General features: G+C 45.1%; 1 protein-coding gene and 1 non-coding gene across 4 annotated transcripts; both read right to left on the bottom strand.

The window, feature by feature from the left end:
- Positions 1 to 2,488: 2,488 nt before the first annotated feature.
- Positions 2,489 to 22,013, bottom strand: LOC121584552 (ubiquitin-associated protein 2-like). Of its 3 annotated transcripts, none has more exons than XM_041900500.2 (27): positions 21,912 to 22,013; positions 20,019 to 20,156; positions 19,766 to 19,843; positions 19,483 to 19,593; positions 18,763 to 18,922; positions 18,556 to 18,642; positions 14,840 to 14,903; positions 14,559 to 14,650; positions 13,827 to 13,882; positions 13,670 to 13,731; positions 12,975 to 13,185; positions 12,566 to 12,812; positions 11,830 to 12,086; positions 11,398 to 11,591; positions 11,061 to 11,286; positions 10,707 to 10,746; positions 10,457 to 10,586; positions 10,173 to 10,230; positions 9,847 to 10,027; positions 9,612 to 9,703; positions 9,316 to 9,366; positions 8,950 to 9,028; positions 5,338 to 5,700; positions 4,968 to 5,072; positions 4,636 to 4,709; positions 3,663 to 3,854; positions 2,489 to 3,251 (listed from the first exon to the last, which is right to left on the bottom strand). In XM_041900500.2, the coding sequence occupies exons 2-27, from the start codon at positions 20,112 to 20,114 to the stop codon at positions 3,159 to 3,161; spliced, it is 3,399 nt and encodes a 1,132-aa protein (XP_041756434.2). In that variant the 5' UTR covers positions 20,115 to 20,156; positions 21,912 to 22,013; the 3' UTR covers positions 2,489 to 3,158. The 3 variants fall into 3 exon arrangements, with proteins under 3 accessions (XP_041756434.2, XP_045081560.1, XP_045081561.1); XM_045225625.1 differs by having other exon boundaries at positions 21,896 to 21,981; XM_045225626.1 differs by lacking the exon at positions 4,968 to 5,072.
- Positions 10,896 to 10,973, bottom strand: LOC123492767. The gene has a single exon (XR_006661877.1). It is a non-coding gene; the product is annotated as a small nucleolar RNA SNORD121A (small nucleolar RNA).
- Positions 22,014 to 23,769: the final 1,756 nt, after the last annotated feature.

Raw genomic sequence — 23,769 nt, forward strand, 5'->3', positions numbered from 1 at the left:
CTTCCAGAGAGGGAGATTTGACCTTTTCAACTTCACTTTGACCTCTGACCCAAGTGCTGTGTAGACTTCTGCAGTTGAGCACAATGGCCCCAGCCACTCACCGTCATTCTCCGGTCTCATTTGGTTGGAATACGGAGCTCTATTCTGTGGGCCACACTAATATTTTGGGTCAAAATATTATGTATATGGATAGATAATACTTTCTATCACATAGCTCAGAGAATGCTGTCTGCGCCTACACGTAATTAGGGTATAGCGTAAGACGGTTGGATACATTTAATAAGGCATTATTAAGTTATATTCAATGGGTATATCCAACAGCAGCTAATCTTACATGGCTTCTGTAGCTCAGTTGGGAGAGCATGGCGCTTGCAACATGGCGCTTGCAACGCCAGGGTTGTGGGTTCGGTTCTCACGAGGGGCCAGTATGAAAAATGTATGCACTAACTGTAAGTTGCTCTGGATAAGAGCGTCTGCTAAATGACTGAAATGTAAAATGTTACCTCCAAAAGTGTAATGATATCATATAAAAGCTCAGCTTTACCATTTGAATCAGTAAAAAAGATTAGCATTAGAATCAGCATGTTTATGCTCCAATTTTAAGTTGAGTATGGTGCATATCAGGTGGAAACTGCCTCTAGTCTTACCAATCTAAACGCTTTATGACTAGAAGTGTTCCAGTGCACATTTTATAGAATGTAAGCCTGGGACAGGCACCTAATTGAAGTCCTAACTTCAGGACTGCGTGCGCCCTCCAGTGTTGAATAACATTACAGCGAGGGTATTTGTTGCTGTGAGTTTTGGTTAGGATTCTGCTGTTAAAAGCCTATGCAGTGCACCACCTGTGTATTCTCATCATGAGTGGTGCTCCATAGCCCTGTGTGCATTGCTCTCATGCTGAGCCACCATATGTCATGGGAACAAACCACTAGGCGGAAACTACAGTGAGCCTGCAACAGCAGGAGAGAATATATAGGCATATGCTTACAGAATTTATAACAGCCTGCAATCTAATGTATTATGGATGTTCTATAATGTTACTGGCTTTGTGTTAGTATATATATAATATATATATAAATATATACACACACATACTGAACAAAAAATGAAAACGCAACATGCAACAATTAACGGTTTTACTAAGTTACAGTTCATATAAAGAAATCAGTCAATTAAATTAATTAGACCCTAATCTATGGATTTCACATGACTAGGCAGGGGTGCAGCCATGGAGGGCATAGGCCCACCCACTTGGGAGCCAGGCCCAGCCAATCAGAATGAGTTTTTCCCCACAAAAGGGCTTTATTACAGACAGAACTACTCATCATCCCCCCTCAGACGATCCCACAGGTAACGAAGCCGGATGTTGAGGTCCTGGGCTGCTGTGGTAACGTGGTCTGCGGTTTGAGGCCGGTTGGACGTACTGCCAAATTCTCTAAAACGACATGAGGCAACTTATGGTAGAGAAATTAACATTCAATTATCTGGCAACAGCTCTGGTGGACATTCCTGCAGTCAGCATGCCAATTGCACGCGTCCTCAACTTGAGACATCGGTAGCATTCTGTTGTGACAAAACTGCACATTTTAGAGTGGCCTTTCATTTGTCCCCAGCACAAGGTGCACCTGTGTAATGATAATGCTGTTTAATCAGCTTCTTGATATGCCACACCTGCCACGTGGATGTATTATCTTGGCAAAGGAGAAATGCTCACTAACAGGGATGTAAACAAATTTGTGCAAAAAAAATGAAATACGTTTTTTGTGCATATGGAACATTTCTGGGATACATTTTTTCAGCTCATAAAACTAACATTGAAATTTTTTTTTTACTCCGTGTACATAGCGGTTACATTCAACTAACATTTGTTAAGATTAAGGCTGCTTATGCGGTTTTGACCATTCTTTCTACAGAAATGTGAGATCTAGCTGAAACTGCTACAACTTGAGCATTTCCAGAGATTTTGCTAGGGTTTCTGAGGATGAGTATTGTGCATGTTTAACCAATGCGAAATTAAAATTGCTAACCAAGTTAGCTGTGTGTGTGCTAGTGTCAGCCATTGTGCAACAGAAAAATAAAAGGAAAACCTCACACTCTAAGAGCTCAGATGCAATAATTTAATAACCAACGTTGACAGACAAGCTGTCTTCATCTGTCGAAATGTTGGTCATTAAATTGCATTTGAGCTCCTAGTGAGGCTCTCCTTTTATTTTTCAAGTGTTCGACTCCGCTAGCCAGCACCTCGCCTAAACAGGTGTGCGTTTCTTTCGCCTCAAGATTAGCCACTGTGCAATAAACATCTCTGCTTTGCTGGGTCAGTGGTATGGATGGCGCTCAAGTATGAAGGAGTTGTTGTGCAGTAGTAGCCCTGGTCAGTTCGAGCCTTGGTCGGGATGGGGTCAACACAACAAATCACACATTCATCACAACATCCAAGTCCAGTCTGCCCTCACAAACAAGACGGGGAGAAAGAACTTGGGCAAGATAGTTACTGCTCAGAACTTTTATTCAGATGGAAACGGTTAAAATGAAATTAAAAAATACAATTTTAATGGGCAGGTCTTTGAGGGGTATTGATGTGGGGGAGGGCACAGAGGCAGCCCCACTCTCCAGAGCCACCCAATCAGAAAACTGAGTGAAGGATGGAGGGAAGAGACCTACAGCCACAAAATGAAGTTTTAAAACGAGGGTGAAAATGAGGGGGATAAGCTGGGTAACTCAAGAGTTGTGTATAAAAAAGGAGACAAACGCAGTTTGTTAATGTGGAAACCCCCCATCTGAGATGTCCTCATTTCGTTCAGTGCTGAAGCTCTCCTTTTCCTCTATAGGAATTCTCATATTTATTATTTTTGTAATGACTTCCTGCAGTTTTGAAAAAGTAAACAAAAACGTCTTTCAAAAATAAAATGCAGCAACCACATTTCATGTTCTACTATTACATATACAGTATATATATATAAATACATACATAAATATCTTACATGTACAACCAATTTGAAAAGGGAAAACAAATAAAAATGTATGAGGAGGGGGGATGTTTGGGTAGTGGGGGGAGTTGGAGGGGGGATGTTTGGGTAGTGCGTTTTTGTTTAGCTTCACACACACACACACAGAGCCTTTATGATGGGGGGCCAGGACAGACTCCCCAGGTGTACCCTTCAGTTGGCCCAGTAAGGGCTGCCATAACTGGACTTGTTGCTCTGGCTCTTCTGCTGAATGCTGCTGGACTGGTTGCGCTGACCCGGACCACCCTACAGGGGGAGACAAAGCGCACACACACACCACAGTCAATTATTGGCTATTGGGTTAAACTAGGGAGAGGGGTATTAACTAGAGGGTAGAAAAGTTGTTTGCGCAAGATGGTAATATACAGAAACAGCCCTTCCTAGTCAAAACTCATTGGAACCCATTCCAGAAACTCATCTCCACTTATTTATATGTTAATGGTATGTTAACGGTAACGTCAGTCTTACGCCCCATCTTGACAGACTGCATTAAAACCTTGGCAATCCGGCGGAAGTCACTCATTTTCAATGGAGGCAGTCTGAACCACTGTGGTCCAGCTCCCACACTAAGTCCATGTATGTCTATGGTGTTTATTAACAACAGGTGGAGATTGTAAGTGTTTGGTGTTCATTAACAACAGGTTGAGGGGGTGTTACCTGTCCGTCTTGGGCGAGGTGGTGGTGCAGCAGCTGGGAGTGGGGCTGCTGGTGGGCAGGCAGAATGTGGAGGAAGGGTGGCGGGGCGTAACCGGGGGCACCGCCGGGGTTCAGAGGGCCCGTGCCCCCGAGGGCAGACGGCAGGCTGAAGGGAGGGGGCGTTCCCGTGTGGAAGCCCTGCTTATCAAAAGACTGGGGTTGGGTGGGGGGGGGCAGAGGTTGTTGGAGAGGACCATTATATTATGTAATGTCTGAGCATAAGAGGTATGATCCTGAATTTATCTTCATTCATAGTGGCGCAGCGGTCTAAGGCACTGCATCTCAGTGCTTGAGGCGTCACTACAGACCCCCTGGTTCGATTCCAGGCTGTATCACAACCGGCCGTGATTGGGAGTCCCATAGGACGGCGCACAACTGGCCCAGCGTCATCCGGGTTTGGCTGGTGTAGGCCGTCATTGTAAATAATAATTTGTTCTTAACTGACTTGCCTAGTTAAATAAAGGTAAAATAAAATAAAAATCATGTTTCAAACCTGTTGTACTGAGGTGGTCTTAAACTCAATTAATCCAACCAGCCGTTTCAATTAAAGCCACTTTTTCTCAGACATGCCCTGGCTGAAACCAATGATTTCTATACACATCATTGGCTAAAACGCCTAAACAACTATAGAGCAACTAATGATGTCACGATACCAGTATCATGATACTATACCATTTTCTTTGGCAAAAAAGAAAACATGAAACAGACTAAACCTTTAAAAACTAATTTTGTAAAATATTGTGTGCTATAGCTTGGAAAATAAGGCAGATTCTTTTCCAACATTAGGATTGTTTTTCCTCAAAAAATTAAATCTGCATCATGTTTTGTTTCCCTTGCTTCATGGTATCACGACAACACTAACAGCAACAACTATAAACCAGGTGTGGACTGACTTCATCATGGGCCATGGTATACTGAGTGTCACTGAGCTCACCTGTGTCTTGCTGTACATTGAAGCACCCATATCAGGCACCCCTCCACTGCTGCCTGAGCCGGACAAACCTGGAGCTGTGAGCGAGAGGACACGTCGAACAACATGTCAGTTTGCCCCCACGAGGTGGCACGGCGCCAGTAGGCAATGTTCAACATTTCTAGTGAGGGAGTTCACCATTTCAAGAGTTAATAGTGACTGAGGGAGTATTTCTTGGTTAGTAGTGAGGGGGGTTTCAGAACAGTAGTATAAGTAGTATATCACAGCTGATCAGTGAAGGGGGCGGGGAGGGGAAGGGGGGTGCGTCCTGGGGCAGCTGAGTTCAGTGAGTGTACCTTTCCCTGGGCCGCTGCCAGCTGATTTGGCCTGTGACTGGGCAGAGCCTCCGTACCCTCCCTTACTGTACTCCCCCGCGTGGCCCTGAGATAGGTCGTCAAAAGCTGAGAGAGAGGAGGAATGGAAGAGGACCAGGAGGAATGAGTAAAGTGGAGGGGGAGAGTAAAAAGGACAGCAGAGGAAGGGGGAGGGGTAAGGGGAAGAAGAAGAACCAAGAGAGAAGCAATAAGGCAACTGGCTAGAATAGCATGTGAACAGCGACTATATCCTGCAGGGGGGTGGGGCCATGCTCGCTAAGCAAGAACTCTCCCTCTCAGCCACACACACGGTTTGTGATTTCAGTTCAATCTCGCTCACTGACACACACACCTGTTCCATACGCATGCTGGCCGTAGCTGGGCTGATGCTGTTGGTGGTACTGGCTGGAGGGGTTCCCCAGGCCCATGTTGGGCTGCTTGGCCGAGGCCGGAGGCACGAAGACGGTGGGGCCATACTGGAAGGCGCTGGGCACCCCGGGCATGCCGGCGTAGTAAGGAAGGCCGGTGTAGCCGTAGCCCGGGGGCAGAGGTGGGTTGAGGAAGGCCTGGTTCTGGGTCTGCTGGCCCTGGCTCTGTCCCAGACCTTGGCTCTGAGCCTGGGGGGGCTGCTGGGGCTGAGCGGAGGGACCTTGCGACAGGCTGGTGGGGGGAGCTGGGGACGATGAGTCCCCTCGGCCAAACTTGGTCGCTTCACCTAAAACAAAATAGGGGTTGAACAATAGTCCTATAAATCTTCACTAATAATCCTCACTAATCATGGAACTGTGATGACAACGGTCCAGTTGTCATGAACCGTGTGGCAGGTTTAAACTGCTACGTATGGTCTGCGTTCCATAATGATTCAAATAGGCTACATGTCCCAAATTATTGCACAACTTGTAATACGTTAGTCTAATATGATCCACTATTGCTAGCGATCCTCAGGAACAACCAAACGAACGTGACAGAGGAAATAAAGGTAAACTAACACTAACGTCTAACAGTTATAAATGTATGTGGGTATAACTGACGGTGGCTACAGATGAGGGCTAATATTTTACATAAGACAAATTATAACAAAAACAACAAATAAACGCAACATGTAAAGTGTTGGTCCCATGTTTCATGAGCTGAAATAAAAGATCTCCGAAATGTTCCATGTGCACAAAAAGCATATTTCTCTCATTTCTCTACCATGAGCCGCCCTTAACATTGTTTTAGAGAATTTGGCAGTACGTCCAACCGGCCTCACAACCACGACAGCCCACATCAGTCTTTTTCACCTGCGTGATTGTCTGAGACCAGTCACCCGGACAGCTGATTCAACTGTGGGTTTGCACAACCGAAGAATTTCTGCACTATGTCAGAAACCGCCACAGGGAAGCTCATCTGCATGCTCTTCGTCCTCACCGGGGTTGAGCTGACTGCAGTTCGCCATCATAACCGACTTCAGTGGGCAAATGCTCACCTTCGACGGCCACTGGCACGCTGAAAAAGTGAACTCTTCGTGGATGAATCCCGGTTTCAACTGTACCGGGCAGTTGAAACGTGTATGGTGTTGTGTCGGCGCAGTTTGCTGATGTCAACGTTGTGAACAGAGTGCCCCATGGTGGCGGTGGGGTTATGGTATGGGCAGGCATAAGCTACGGACAACAAACACAATTGCATTTTATCGATAGCAATTTGAATGCACAGAGATACCGTGACGAGATCCTGAGGCCATTGTCGTGCCATTCATCCACCGCCATCACCTTATGTCACAGCATGATAATGCATGGCCCCATGTCGCAAGGATCTGTACACAATTCCTTGAAGCTGAAAATGTCCCAGTTCTGCCATGGCCTGCATACTCACCAGACATGTCACCCATTGAGCATGTTTGGGATTCTCTGGATCGACGTGCACGACAGCATGTTCCAGTTCCGGCCAATATTCAGCAACTTCGCACAGCCATTGAAGAGGAGTGGGACAACATTCCACAATCAACAGCCTGATCAACTCTATGCGAAGGAGAGGTGTCGTGCTGCATGAGGCAAACAGTGGTCAGATACTGACTGGTTTTCTGATACACACCTTTCTGATCCCTACCTTTTTTTTTTTATGTACACTACATGACCAAAAGTGCTCGTCGAACATCTCATTCCAAAATCATGGGCATTAATATGGAGTTGGTCCCCCCCCATTCTGTGATCTTGCGTGGACTACCATTTTGCGGCTGAGCCATTGTTGTTCCTAGATATTTCCACTTCACAATAACAGCACTTACAGTTGACCGGGGCAGCTCTAGCAGGGCAGATATTTGATGAACTGAATTGTTGGAAAGATGGCATCCTATGACGGTGCCACGTTGAAAGTCACTGAGCTCTTCAGCAAGGACATTCTACTGCCAATGTTTGTCTATGAAGATTTTATGGGTGTGTACTCAATTTTTTATGCCAGTCAGCAACGGGTGTGGCTGAAATAGCCGAATCCACGCAACATGTATCGCTGACCAACAAATGCATATCTGTATTCCCAGTCATGTGAAATCCATAGATTAGGGCCTAATTTATTTAATTGACTGATTTCCTTCTATGAACTGTAACTCACTCTACACACACGTACACATGGATGTTGTATTGTAAATATGTGATAGTGGAGTAGTGGCCTGAGGGAACACACTAAATGTATTGGGTAAAGTGTTATGAAATATGTCATGTAATATTATTGTATATAACTGCCTTACTGTTGCAGGACACCAGGAAGAGTAGCTGCTGCCTTGGCAGCAGCTAATGGGGATCCTTAATAAATACAAAAAAACTCAGTAAAATCTTTGAAATCATTGCATGTTGCATTTATATTTTTGTTCAGTGTAATTAAAACATTCTAGAAATCATAAATTAACTCTAGGTTTGGCTCAATACTGTTATTTGTGCATGGCTATAGAAGCCTATAGTTTGGACCGCAATTTGATCCCAAGTTAAAAGGCCAGCATTTCATCAACTTCACTGTGGAAAAGGATGGTGATATGCTTCAGTTTGCTGCCATATGACTGGTTTCACATTAGTCTCCAACGATCATAAGGTAAAATAGATCTAAAACAATTGTCATTTATATTTACAATCCCCTTATCCAAAGGGCTTACTCATTTACCTAGCTCTTACCAATTAGAAAATTACAACGCATGGAGAATGGTGTTATTTACATAGGAAATAATGAAGTAGCTGTTGTTCCACTTGGAACCGACAGGTTGCTCGACCTTAATCATTTCATCGTGCGTAAAGGTGCTGGAATTAGGAGGGAATTAAGTCAAGGTCCAAATATGGCATATCTGTATGAAAATGTATGCACTCACTAACTGTAAGTCGCTCTGGATAAAAGCGTCTGCTAAATGACAAAAATTTAAAATATCTGTAGACACCTCCCCCACAGATTAATTTATTTGATCTCCACCCCCAACGAATAGCGGGTGAATAGCATGCTATTCTCATGCTTAAATTCAAGGTCAGAATACGTGTAGAGAGAAGTGCATAAAAAGGGAATTAGGTTCCATTTACGCGTGCTTAACCCGGGTCGGAATTCCCCTCTGAGAACAGGCAAATGCATAAGAGGGAATGAGAGCAAGTATTTATATCCCTTGACTTACTCCACATTTTGTCTTCCAACCTGAATTCAAAACTGCTTAAATTGATTTATCATCCATCTACACATCCAAGGCACTGTAGGTGTGAGTATGAGTAGTTGGTAGGAGCTGAATTAGCTATTTCTGCTCAATTCAGCCACTTCCACCACCAGAAGTAAATCAAGCTTTAATTATACTGTTGGTCAGAGGAGATGGGAGATTCAGTCATTGAGGTAGTCCACAAATTAAGATTCAGCTATGTGCTTGTAACCATCATTATCTCCATATTATGGTGTGCACCCAAGAGCTGGTTCTGGCCTCCGAGAAGAGTGCATTTGTAAATGAGTGTGGAACAAGCTTTACCTGAGTATGGATTGTTGGCTAACCCATCTCTGCCAGGCATCGTTGCAGTTGTACCAGGGAATGCGACTCCATAGTAGTCCTACAGAGAAATAGACACCAGGAGAGACACCAAATAATCCGATTCAACAGTCATTGAGGAAGTCCATATATTATGATTCAGCCATGTGCTTGTAACCATCATCTCCATATCATGACAGGGACACAGATATGCAATATTAATCATGAACATTTATTTATGTTTGGGTCTACTAAATCTACATCTAAACCAGAGACCGTGCGAGAGTCCATCTGGGCAAACAGAAATGTGTGCTGCATTGCTCTTCATCGACGTAGTAAGTGATGTTCCATGTGTGAAAGGTCGCTCACCATAGGCAGACGAGACTGCAGCATCTGTAGGTCCTCATATCCATAGATCTGCTTTAGAGCGGTACAACAAACAAATGAAACAGGTCAACTGAAATAATCCAAATATTCAACCAAGAACCAATGGTATGAAAGGGAAGAGAGAGCGAGAGAGAGAGAGCGAGAGAAAGGGTGTGATGGCAGGCCGGTGAGAGAAAGACTTGGGGAAAACGAGACTGGTAAAGAGAAATGGATGGGAATTCATGGAAACAAAGAACGAGAGCAAGCAATAGAAAAATAAAGAGGGTTGGCGTAGTTACCGGGTACGCGGGGAGCAGGCCTCCAGGGCCCATAATGTACTGATTAGCCAGCAGAGGGGGCACTCCTTGAGCCAGGTTAGGGGGGGCTTTGCCTGTGGAACAAGAATGAGAGAGAAAGAGGGGAGTCAAAATCACACGGGTCTACAGTGAAATAATACCGACAGTAGAGAGAGAGAAGGACCGTTAAGTGACCATAACAAACCTATGTGTGACAGCAGGGTTATCCTGGACTCACCAGAGGTGGTGTTCAGCAGTGGTTGGGCAGTGCGCCCGGCAGCTGAGAGGGCAGTGTTGCCGTTGGCGGATAGACCAGGCACTCCGGGGACATGCATCATGGCGTTGGAGCTGCTAACCGCGGCATTGATGGAAGGACCAGAGGAGAAGGTGTGGAGACTACTGCTCTCCTCACTTGTCATCTATAGGGTGGAGGGAGAGCGAGAGTTGGCCTGACAGCAGTTTAGCTTTTTTGGTTGCATTTTTCCCCTCTTCACCTTCAGTGTTTATTTTAGATCAGTTTCGGACGTGATTTACATTATCCCCAAAAGAAGACGCTGTGCTTACTGTAAGGGAGGAGCTAGTGGCGAGGGCAGATGCTGACGAGTATGTACTGGTCACATGACTGGAGACCGTGGGAGAGAAAACAGGTAACGTTACTAAATCATCCGATGAGACTTTAAAAAGGTTGAACCAACTCATTACAAGGACTTCATTATTTTGTCAGTCAATAGAGGAGATTGGAGATTCAGTCTTTGAGGTAGTCCACATATTAAGATTCAGCTATGTGCTTGTAACCATCATCATCTCCGTTATGAGAATGACTGGGGGGAGGGGAGTGCTGGGCTTACCTGCTGAGGGATGGCAGAGGGGCGGAGTGGGAGGGTGTGGGGGCTGGGGAGGGAACATGGTGGACGGAGCCACTGTCACTGCTCATGGGAGGCGACTCGGGCTTAGGAGTTCGAGAGGCCAACGACGTCGCTGAGAAAGAGACAGATAAGCAAGCATGCTGTACTTTTTGTCTTAACCATGAAATAAGAACACTTTTTCCTTCAAAAGGGGTTTCTTCTTTGACAACCACAAATTCTCCTGGGTACTTACAGTCCTGTGGGCCCTGTGTCCTCACGCCACCATAGCCATTCTGTGAAAGGAGACATTGACATTCTCATCAGTGGGCCACCTTGATTACACTAACACACGTTTTGAAAGGGTGTTCTCGGCTATACAGTGCTGTTATAGTAGAGCTCTAGTAATATTAAATCACACCTGAGGGTCTTAAGTATCCGTTGACCATAGGAGATTCAGTCACTGAGGTATTCCACATAATAAGAGTCAGATATGTGCTTGTAACCATCATTATCTCAATATTTATGAGTGACAGGAGTAGTAGTCTTTTTAATCGAGACAGTATGTCTCTGTTGACCACACCTGACAAGTGCAGTGTGGGTGACTCACGGTGAGAGGGGCGGCGGGGGCGTCTTTGCTCTGGGGGTAGCCCAGGTGGGGGGGCATGCTCCGCGGGAGGCCACTGTCCATTCTGGTAGCTGAGGGGGTGGAGGAGGGTGGGGCGGCGCTGGGGAGACCCAGGGAGGGGGACAGCGTGGCACTGGGCAAGCCCAGAGACGGGAAACTGGGGTCTGATATCGACGGAGGCATGGACGACAAGCTGCCCAGGGGCTCACTGTAACAACAAGGTAAAGGGACGAGTTAGCGTAAAACAAGTTCACCTTGGCCTCTATCCCTATACAACACAGTGGTACTAATTAAGCCAAAAAATTCAATGAATAAACACCTGACAGGTCCAGGTTTGGAGAAAGAGCTGCTTTGGGGCTGGGGTACGGCTATGGGGGCCGGCTCCCTGGCAGGCTCGGCCTGGTGGCCCATGTCAATCACACTGGGCTCAGAGCCAAAGTCCAGGGCCCCAAACTGCACGTTGAGACCAGACACGTCTGCTGAGCCTGGCATCTCCACCGCAGACGAGGGGATCTGAGGAGAGAGAGCAAGAGGGATTAAGAAAGAGGGTGAGAGGGACATTAACACATGAAATCCCATCCCTTTCAGACAAACGCTCGAAGACATTTCAGACCCAATGTCTGACAGCGTGCTAAGTTGCATTTACCTACAGTACTTTTAGATATGTTTACAAATGGTTGAGAAACAAACACTAATTGAATGTACCCTCTGAGTGAGCAGGCAGCCTCTATTTCCACATACGTTTCCTAACCTTGGAAGGAGGAGGTACTCTGCGTCTCTGGGTCTTGATCAGCCTCTGTGGGGGTTCAGCCATGGGAGCCTGGTGGTCCAGGGAAGGTCCGTCTCTGGGAGGCAGGGGCCCGGCGTCGTAGTGGCCTGGGGGAGTAGGGACCTGGGGGGGATGAGACAGAGGCTCTGCCTGGGGCAGGGAGCTCTGCTGGGCCTGCTGCTGCCGTTGGGCCAGCTGGCTGAGGACAGCGGACGGCTCTGGTTGCATCTTCAGATCCACTGGAGAAGACGGAGAGCGCCCGACAGAGTGGTTATTGGTGGCATTAGCAGTCCAGTAAATACAGATCTGACTCATCAAATCTGCAAACATCAAAATGGGTTTGGACCCAGGGGAAGGGAGGGAAGAGTGAATTGGGACTGGCTATGTGTGTGGCAAAGTTTACATTGGGACACTGACTGAAGCTTTGCTATGTACCATGAGGCTGCGTCCCCCCCACAGTGTCACCATTAGATCTCCATACATTTTACTTTTTGGGGGGGGGTAGAATGAGAAGTTCAGCAGAGTGATAATGTATTGGGGGAAAGAATGCAATTTGAGGATTCAGTCATTGAAGTAGTTCACATATTAAGATTCAGCTATGTGCTTGTAACCATCATTATCTCCTCCTATTCGACAAGTCGATACAGACAAACAATAACATGTACCCACACTTCACTTGAAGGTTTTCCATATGATAGTACCCATGTGTGTGTCTTACAGTGAGAGGTTGGAACAGGGCCATTCTCCACTCTCGGGGCCTTGATTTTGCAGGCAGAAATGGGAGCAGAGCCTTGAGCTGCAGGTGGACCGGATTCTTTGGCGACACTGCCGTTGCCCGCGGTGACCAGCTGCTGATTGGTCCGCGGGGTGAGCCGGGGACCGTTGAGCTGCTCTGGTATCCTGACCTCAGCCGGGGTCGGCTTGGGCCCACTCAGAGCCCCAAAAACAGAGCCCAGGACTGAGGACTGACGGACAGAGAGAGAGGAGAGAGTTGATAGTGTGTCTGTGTGAGTAAGCCTGTACAGATGTGTGTAACTTCACTTAAAAGCATATTACTAGTGTGTATGTATAAGCAGAAGAATACGCGTGTGTAAACATGTAAAGGAGTGTGTGTGTGGCTGCCTTACCAGGGCCCCGTGGGCGTAGCTGGTACCAGAGGCGGCACTAGCATAGCTGTTGGCAGCGGCGCTGGCATAGCTGTGTGTGGTGGTGCGAGTGCCGTTGTGGTGGGAGTTGGTGAACACCAGGCTCTGGCCCCCCACGCCCTCAGCGGCAGGGGGCTCCATGCCACCCAGCTCCACACCGCCCGTCTTCGGCAGCAGCGAGCCCAGGTCCACACTGGAGAGGAAAGACGACAACCAGTACAGTTTACAAATGGGACACTGAATGGATAGTTTAGTGTTGTACCCTGATCCTGCTTCTTTTCCCCCCGCTTTGTCACAATGTAATATCACTTCTATTTATTCATAATACCCCTCTCATTTATATATCGCTCTCTCAATGAGAAGTTGAGAAGAGTGAATGCAATGGAAAAATAATTCAGTAACCAGAAGAAAGGAGATTGAGGTATTCCACACACAAAGGGTTCAGCTATGTGCTTGTAACCATCATCTCCATCATTTGACAAGCCAATACAGAGAAACAATTACATACACCCACATCTCATATCATTACTATGAAACCGTCACATTCCAACCCCAGCCATTTTACTGTTATTTTGTTGTGAGAATTCGTGCTATAAGACTGGGTGAGAGATGACAGAGATAGTGTTTTTCACGGGGTTAAGTCTGCTTTGCTGTGAGCATTAGATTGGAGCCCTTACTTGTGTCCAGATGTGATGTGGTTCGCAGGAGCAGAGGCAGTGAACACTTTGGTCTCAGACAGCTGTTGATAAAAACAGAAATATCAGGAAGAGAACCGTTTGTGTGTGTGCTTGTGTAACCACTATAACAAAGTCAAAAGTGGAGACCATCACTCACATCCTCATTCCAGTCTTCTGCGGCCCAGTCTTCCAAGTTGCCTCTCCATGTTCCTCCTATGAGATGGTAGGGGACAGAAGGGGTACGCGAGTTAGTCATCATGCCTGGGGGGGTACCCCTCTGTCCAACAGAGCTTAGTCACTAGCACAACTCAGAGTTGTGTTCATTAGGGACGCACGGCGAAAACGCTTTACAACGTATCACGAAGGAAAACAACTGTGTTTCTTATTGGACAAACCCAGGTAGTCCCCTTCTTCCTTTTCGGTGCCTAATGAACACAATCCTGGTTGAGGCCAAACCGCACTGCTCCAACTGTGTCCAGGACTATACTACTACAACCATGCTTTAAAGCTCTAAAACCTACACTTCGAAAAGGAGCAGGCTACATTTCAGACCTCAGGCATACCTATTTGACCGTATAGAATCTACTGTAGGGGGGGGGGGGGGGTTGTATTTGGTTTGCTAACTTGCTAGCTAAGTGGCTAGATAATATAATATGCCATTTAGCAGACGCTTTTATCCAAAGCGACTTACAGTCATGACTTAGATGTCAAGATCAAGCTTCTTGGTTAAGCAGAGACATTCAATCCCCTCCTGGATCAAGATCCCTGTTGCCTCAATGTTTTGTGAGTTTTTTTATAGCACCCCTTGTGTGCACATTCAGTAACACCGCATACCCCGGGATCATACAGAAACTGTATGAAAATCGAGATACCACCCAACCCTATTCACCTGTACCATCTCCACCTTCGTTCCCCTCTGCTTCCCAAGTTTCCTGGCAAGATGCGCCAGAGTTAGCGTTGTAGTCGGCGGGGTTGAAGATCCTTAGGTGGGGAGAGGTGGTTTAGGGGTTCAACTATGTGCTTGTAATCATTATCTTCATTATTAAGCAATGCTATGATACAGTGAAACAGCCACGTCTACACACACACACACACACAAAAACCACAGAATACACAACTGAATAGACATGAACAGCGGGAGATCTTCTCCAGTGTGGATCTTCAACTCACCCCATCCCCTGAGAGGAGAACCTGTTACCACCAGCTGCTCTTCCCCTTCCGCGACCCCCCAACCCTAAAGACACACAGAAACACTACGTCTGACCTCAGCTGCAAGACACACACCAGTCTAATAATCACACCTGATGTCTGTGCGTTTTAAAACAGACATGTTTTCTGCACAAATGTCTGATATGTATTGCTTCAAAACAGGTTGGGGGGGGGGGGCATGGTACAGTATGTTGAGTATGTTGCTATGGGTCAGTTACCCATGCAGACTGGTAGAGAATTTTGAACAGACTGAAAACCTGACACTACTTGCTTATCAGAAATCAGTGTTTAGACTTCAGGCTGACAGCATTAGTGACAGCATTTGACAGGTCTTAGATCAGTACACAAGGATTGACTTAGCCTAGACAGCTTAGGACATATGATAAATACATTTACAGACAGCAACTGCCATCACTCATGACTCCACTCCCTCACTCTGCATGTCTGTCTGACTTTGTCCCAACCAAAACAACCTCCCTGGCTTGTCCACCACCCCTCCCCGCTCTATAACAGCTGCAGGACAGTACAGTGCCTTCAAAAAGTAGTCGTATATCTTGACTTAATCCACATTTTTTTGTGTTACAGCCTGAATTCAAAATGGATTAAATATTTATTTCTCACACAACTACACACAACACCCCATAATGACAAAGTGAAAACATGTTCAGAAATGTTTTGCAAATGCATTGAAGATAAAATACAGAAACCTAATTTACATATTCATTAAAATCCCTTTGCTATGACACTCCAAATTGCTCTCAGGTGCATCCAATGTCATTTGATCATCCTTGAGATGTCACTACAACTTGATTGGAGTCAACCTATGGCCAATTCAATTGTTTGGACATGATTTGAGAAAGAAACACCAGTCTATATAAGGTCCCACAGTTGACAGCGCATGTCAGAGCAGACACCATATCCAAGTCCAAGAAACAGTCCGTAGATCTCTGAGATAGAATTGTGATGAGGCATATATCTGGGGAAGGGTAGAAAACAATTTATATCGTGTTGAAAGTTTCCAAGAGCAGAGTGGTCTCCATCCTTGAGAAATTGAAAATAATATGGAGCTACCCAGACTCAGACTAGAGCTGGCCGTCTGACCAAACTGAGCAACCGGGCAAGAAGCACTCTGACAGAACTACAGACTTCCTTGGCTGAGAAGGGAGAACCTGCCAGAAGGACAACAGTTTCTACAGAGGCCAGCCGGAAGCCACTCCTGAGAAAAAGTTACATGACAGCACGCCTGAAGTTTGCAAAAAGGCATGTGAAAGACAGATAAGGCAAAAGATTTTGGTATGATGAAACACAAATTTAACTCTTTGACCTGAAAGCAAATTGCAATGTCTGAAGAAAACCAGGCACAGCTCAACACCCGTCTAACACCATCCCTACCGTGAAGCATGGTGTGACAGCTTTTCAGCGGCAGGGACTGGGAGACTGATTAGCATAGAGTGAACAATGAACGGAGCCAAATACAGTCAAATCCTTGAGGAGAACCTACTTCAGAGTGCAAACGACAGACTGAGGCTAAGATTTACATTCCAACAGGACAATGACCAAGCATACAGCCAAAGCAATGCTGGAATGGCTTCAGAACTAGAATGTGAAAGTCCTTGAGTGGCCCAGCCAGTCTGTGTAAAGACTTGACGATTGCTGTTCACCGCCGTTCCACATCTAATTTAAGAGCTTGAGAAAATCTGCAAGGAATAATGGGAGAAAATCCCCAAAACCAGATGTGCAAAGCTGATAAAGACATACCCAAGACGACTCAATGCTGTAATCACCGCCCAAGGTGCATATACAAAGTATTGACTCAGGTGTGAATACTTATGCAAATTAGATATTTCTGTATTTCATTTTCAATAAATTTGCTACAAAATAAAAACATGTTGTTTTCACTGTCATTATGGGGTATTGAGAAATTATGTCATTTTAAATTCAGGCTGTAACAACAAAATGTGGAATAAGTCAAAGGGTACGAATACTTTGAAGACACTGTACATATCACACGTTATGGCACTTGCAGTAATTGCTGACACAAATGGACACATTGCCAACTAAAACCCTACACCAACTAGATACACAAATACCCACTTTACATGCCATTTCGGGTACACAAGGGCACGGTCGACTATAGCGAGTGGGTTTAGCACAGCTAAGATCAGGGAGGATTATTGTAGAGGCTGTTGTATAGCATGGCAAAGTGGAATCTTATTGTGGTGCAGGGCGTGGCAAGGTACAACAAGGCTTGGTGGTACATTGGGTCATGTTGGCCAGTAACAGTACAATGGGCAAAAAAAACATAACTGATTTGACAAAGGTGCAGGCAGACAGAACACTTAGAAAAGTAAGAATGTATCTGCACACTAACGCTCCCGATGCAATGGATTTATCAAATAACCAACATCGAATAATATGCATTGCATCAGTGCTATAGAATTCAGATACACTACATGTCCAAAAGTATGTGTACACACCCTTCAAATTAGTGGATACGGCTATTTCAGCTACACCCGTTGCTGACAGGTGTATAAAATAGAGCACACAGCCATGCAATCTCCACAGACAAACATTGGCAGTAGAATGGCCCGTACTTAAGAGCTCATTGACTTTCAAAGTGGCACCGTCATAGGATGCCAACTTTCCAACAAGTCGGTTCGTTAAATTTCTGCCCTGTTAGAGCTGCCCCGGTCAACTGTAAGTGCTGTTATTGTGAAGTGGAAACGTCTAGGAGCAACAACGGATCAGCCGCAAAGCGGTAGGCCAAACAAGCTCAAAGAACAGGACCGCTGAGTGCTGAAGCGCGTAAAGATTGTCTGTCCTCGGATGCAACACTCACTACAGAGTTCCAAACTGCCTCTGGAAGCAACGTCAGCACAATAATTGTTTGCCGGGAGCTTCATGAAATGGGTTTCCATGGCTGAGCAGCCGCACACAACACTAAGATCACCATTGGCAATGCCAAGCGTCGGCTGGAGTGGTGTAAAGCTCGCCACCATTGGACTCTGGAGCAGATTCACCTCTGGAATGATGAATCACACTTCACCATCTGGCAGTCCGACGGACGAATCTGGGTTTGACGGATACCAGGAGAACGCTACCTGCCCCAATGCATAGTGCCAACTGTAAAGTTTGGTGGAGGAGGAATAATGGTTTGAGCTAGGCCCCTTAGTTCCAGCGAAGGAAAATCTTAACGCTACAGCATACACTGACATTCTAGACGATTCTGTGCTTCCAACTTTGTGGCAACAGTTTAGGGAAGGTCCTTTCCTGTTTCAGCATGACAACGCCCCCGTGCACAAAGCAAGGTCCATACAGAAATGGTTTGTTGAGATCGGTGTGGAAGAACTTGACTGGCCTGCACAGAGCCCTGACCTCAACCCCATCGAACAACTTGGAATGAATTGGAACGCCGACTGCGAGCCAGGCCTAATCGCCCAACATCAGTGCCCGACCACACTAATGCTCTTGTGGCTGAATGGAAGCAAGTCCCTGCAGCAATGTTCCAACATCTAGTGGAAAGCCTTCCCAGAAGAGTGGAGGCTGTTATAGCAGCAAAGGGGGGACCAACTCCTTATTAATGCCCATGATTTTGGAATGAGATGTTCAACAAGCAGGTGTCCACATACTTTTGGGCGTGTAGTGTACATCAATTTCTTAGTAGCAGTAACACTCACCTCTGCCAGCAACGCCCCTCTCCCTGCGACCACGGTCGGCCACTTTATCCACAGAACACATTGCAAACCCATTCTCCTCTGGCCGCACTAAAAGGAGAGGCAAAGAGAGAAACAATTACATACAAGTCAACACACTCAAAAACACAAAGATGGGATTTATCTAACACACTTCCTATCACATCTCTCCCTTGGGAGTCCCCCTCTCACCCTCTCTGCTACGGTTGGTTCCACGGCCCCTCCTGTTGGGGACCCCGCGGCCCCGGCTTGCATCGCGATCTCCTCTCTTCTCTCGGTTGTCCTTCATCTCCGAGGGTACTCCCTCCTTCCCCGGGCCTCGCGCCTTTTTCCCAACTGTCTCCCAGGAGGTCTGACAGACAAAGATAACTTATTGCAAACACGAAGACACTCAACACTAAATAAGCAAACTTGGAAAATAGGTAGTAGATTTAGGTTCTGAGAATATAGAGTGCAAACTTGGTACTGATTAGTCAAGTGGTTAAAGGGGCTATCTGCAATTGGTACACCCCCCCCAAAAATGTTTACCTTTAAATCAATTATGTATACTCATGGATTCTTAAAGAATAGAACTTAAAAATGCCACATTAGCTTAGTTCAACTGTCGCATTCCATCAGAAGCCAAAATACAACCGTGTTTTACTCCTTTGTTTGTAAACAATGTAAACAAACACTATAGCCACAAAACATGGTAAAACTATCATTTTTATCTCATGGATGGTCAGTCCATAAATCGGTCTATGAATTTGAGAGTGGTTACATTTCTTCAGCCCTATCACTCAGCTGTTTACCAAAACAGTAGCGAGGTGTCCACTGTTGTTGTTTGAACTACAGATTACCACTTTAATGAGAGTTCGTGCCACTGGATGTGTCAGAGCATGGGTGCGCGTGAGCGCCTGCGGGGACCCTCACTGTGTCAGAGGTGCTTTCCAGCAGGAAATTGATGGCTCTGTTGACATCCTCATTGCAGTCATGGAGGGCCACCATGCACTCATCTTGGGTCTTCCCAGTCACCTCAATCAGCTGGGGGAACACAATCAGCAAGTGTGCACATAAACAACTCAGCTTTACTGACACAAACACACCCACACAGACAGGTGTGGGGCTAGTGTGCATTGGTACTGTACTTAATCATACACAGATTAGGCTACATAAATATGCCACATTTTCACAACTTGTTTCACACTGTACTCACCTGTTTGACCTTATCCTCAAAGTCTGCATCATTTTTGTCGTAGATCATCTGGGCAAGCCGAATCTGTTCTGCTGTGGCCTGCATTCAAAGAGGGCAGTTACACACACGGCAACTATTGTTGGCTTGTGTAATGAGACTATAAAAAGTGATATGCACATAAAAAATGTTTACTGTAATGGCAAGAATAACATGAGAACCAAAAGGTACACAGTGTACATTGTGACGCTACTCTGAAAGTGTGTATGAAACTCACTTGTATCTGTTTCTGTGGCTGTGTGGTTTGTGTGGTAGTGGGCAGCGCTCTGTCCCGAGTTCCTCGAGCTGGATTGCTGACCACTGAAGTCATCATATACAGTATATACAAAACAATGTATGTACAAAATAGAAAAATCTGAAACAGATTATGGGGGATCTTCAATCAGTGAAAGGGACATCAATAATTTAAACCTGCTAGACAAGCCTTGGATCTCTGTACTGTATACAGTACGGAGCCTTGCTTTTGTTAACTTTGCCTGTGCCATGTAAGACTAACCCCATCCATTGCCCCTCATGTTTAAATTTAGACATCCAGACCAGGGGGTGGTTGTTCTGGTGTCAGCTTACATATCTCATGCAGTCAAAAACTGTCTCACAAACATAGCTAGATGTACAGGTCAAACAAGCATCATACATACATCTGGCTAAGGTTAGAACATCATAGACTCGAGTTTATAAAATGGCACTGTGAGTATTGACTACTTATAAAACAGGGCAATTATGTTGCTCTGTATTGACATGGCCAAGTAGTTTGGTATGGCGGTGAATATGAAGCTAGTGCGTGTAGCTAACGTAGCTTAGTCAGCTATTTTGAAAGTTCTAACTCGGGCCTTGTGCAACCCACAGCACCTATTCCAAATCATGGGCAGCCATTTGGGATTGCAAAAAACGAATTTGCGACGTGCCAAGGGTTAATGTGCCCGTGAAGTTAATAAAAACAACTAACGTTAGTTAGCTAAATTAGGCCTCGCTAACGGACTGGCAAGCGGATATATGGCCTAGGTAGTTAGCTAACGTCAGTTGGAAAATCAACTGATTAATTTAATATTATGGTAGTGCGTAGCTGGCTTGTTGGCACTCGTCTCGCTAACAAAACAACTGCCATTATTAGATATTGTGACATCTGCGTTCTCTAATCCGGGTGGGAACACATGAACAAACCAGATTTTGATTATATTAACTAACTACTAAATTAGGCTAGGGTAGTTAGGTAGCTAATTTAGACGAGCGTCTTCGTTATTGAACGAAAATAAATCTTACTAAAATATTTGTTAGCAGGATTGCGTTATTTGCAGGAATCAGTGCATCCCAAAATTATAGCTTCAGCGCTTGTTTATTTCGATGATTCACATGTCAAGAGGATGACTAACGTTGACTTGCTAACTAACGTTAGTTATAACATTGCCAATAAAGAGTATTTGTTCAAATGTCCAAATTGAGATCGGACAAAGCCCAAACTAACTAGCTAATTGCCTCAACGTTAAATATCAAAATGTTTTAGGTATTAATCCCATACTGCCCCATAGACAAGCATGCTTACGACGTTAATTCACAGCAGATCACTTGAGTTCTCTGAGATAAAAATAAACAATGTTGAGGACGGAAGTCTGTGTGTAACCGGCTAATATTAGCCAGTTAGCTAGCTACTACTGGTCGCTCACATTCGACCAGAAACATTAGTTACTCCACACACGTCAACTTATGTTAAATTAACTAATACAATGTAGTAACGTCAGCTATGTATAACTTGTATAAAGTACTATAATGTAACCCGAAACTATTTGCTAACTAGAAGCGTGTGAACATGGCTAACTAACCAGTAGTTACTACTTGACCCGTGGGTTAGCTGATAGCATACTAGCAAATGTTTCTAGCATTTGAAAACGATCGAACAATGCAATTGGTACGGCAGGGCTAGCATCTCGCTAGCTCCATCCGCACCTCGTCGTCACTTTAGCACTTAAGTGGCTAACTGGTAACGTGAAATGATGGCCCAGTCTGTCTCTTCTCGAATAGTATTACTGCAGTGAAGTGGATCAAACGCATACAACAACTGCCCGCACTGTATTTTTCGTTTATGTTATCATAACAAACCTTTTTATTTCTTTACCTGTTAACACGCTTCGCTCAGCCAGCAGCAGATGCCGTCACGTGACCCACCGCACTGTTGTTCAACCCTAAATAACTGAACCAGCCACTCACAACAGGCCTAGCAGATCAGATGGTTTTACGCACTCTGCTCGTGTACGTGCTTGCTCCCTCCACCTCAGGAAAGCGCAGTCAGAGAGAAAGAGGCGAAGAGAGAGGGTTTCCTCAGCCCCAAATGTGTCCAGATCATGAATAATTAAAGAGATTCTCCTGTTCTTAAAAATGTTTTTTTTTTAGCAATTGAGGAGTTTTTGTATGGGGGGGGGGGTCAATGACAGAGTGTCGAATTTAGTCAAGAAAAAAATGTATTGCTATTTTGATAGGTGGCTTATTTGATCTAATATAAGTTTCATAATGCTTAGGGTGTTATGCACGTGACATCCAGGCAACTTTGAGAAAAAACACTTTATATCAGAGTTGTCCCTGTTGAAATTCGAGACGGTCTATGCATATTCATGAGGTTAGTATAGCATCTCCCCACCCCCATAACTGTAGGTGGCAGTAAATCGCCAACCACATCGGGATTTCAAAATTCAGAGGAGAGTCGCACAGATATTTTTTAGCGGGCCAGAAAAAGGGCAGTTATTTGAAAATGTATGATTTCTATATACTTTGTCTAGTTTTAGATGTTCAAAAGTTGCCTGTAGTGTTTTTTAACCTCCAAAAAACACAGAATGTGGATCTAGTGTTGGTATGCTTATCATTCAGCGCACTTGGTTCGCAAATTAAGTTCAGAGGTGCTAAGTACTCTTGGCCAGCAAATGCTATTTGTGTGTCTGAGCCTTTACTCAAACCTCCCGCGGGCCAGATTGAATGGGCTCACGGGCCGAAGTCGGCCCGCAGGCCTTACGTTACCCACCCCTGCTCAAGGGAATCACATCTTATGTTAATTCTTATCTACCAAAATGACCAAAGAAAAGGAAGGTATTACAGTCTGATATAGACATAGGGCGAAAACACAATGTGATTAAACTATTTTGTGAGCTCAAACCCAAAATGTTAGTTATCAATCAAGAGACCAATGGATTTTATTCCTGCCCCACGACTATCTTCACTGGACACAAGCAAAGCAGTACATTTTACATTGACATTTTAGTCATTTAGCAGGCCGTCTTCTCTTACCCAGAGCAACTTACAATCAGTGCATTCAACTAAGGTAGGTACAACCACATATGCATCACACAATCATTGCAAAATGTTCAAAATAGCTGCTATCTGCAAAATCAGGGACTCTGCTGCTCGGACAGCAATACATTTCCTACTCTGAAAACTAGGATCTTCTCTGTTCATGACAGAATAACCGAAGACTGAGAAATGTTTGTCAAGGAGGCCTATTGTACTGTCAAATGTCAATGTTGGCCTAAGATTACTTCTGTGTACATTCTTGTGGTTGGGCACAAAAATTGTATCTGGTCTGGTATTCCTGAGACATGATGAAGATTATGACTGTCTAGCATCTCCTCAGTCCTCTAGGATGTACAGTGAAACTCAATCAGAAGTTATACATGAGGTGACCTCTGTCCATCTTTCTTTGGTCGCAATCAACAAATGGTAGACAGTCAATGGAGAGCACTACTCTCAAACCAAGTGTCCTATTCACCAACAGAAATAGTAATCGCAAAGAATCTAATGAATCCGATCCATGATTTATCAGCTAGTATATTGATATATCTCTCTTTGGAATACTTGCATGTACAAAGTGCTGAGTTCTCACCATATCATGCTGCTGGCACAACAGTGTCCCCTCTCTACAACACAGAGACTCCATCTCCTCCAACTGCTCCCAATGAGCCTGGATAATACACCACCTGAGGAACACA

Source organism: Coregonus clupeaformis, chromosome 16, assembly GCF_020615455.1.
Source record: "Coregonus clupeaformis isolate EN_2021a chromosome 16, ASM2061545v1, whole genome shotgun sequence".
Lineage (NCBI taxonomy): Eukaryota > Metazoa > Chordata > Actinopteri > Salmoniformes > Salmonidae > Coregonus > Coregonus clupeaformis.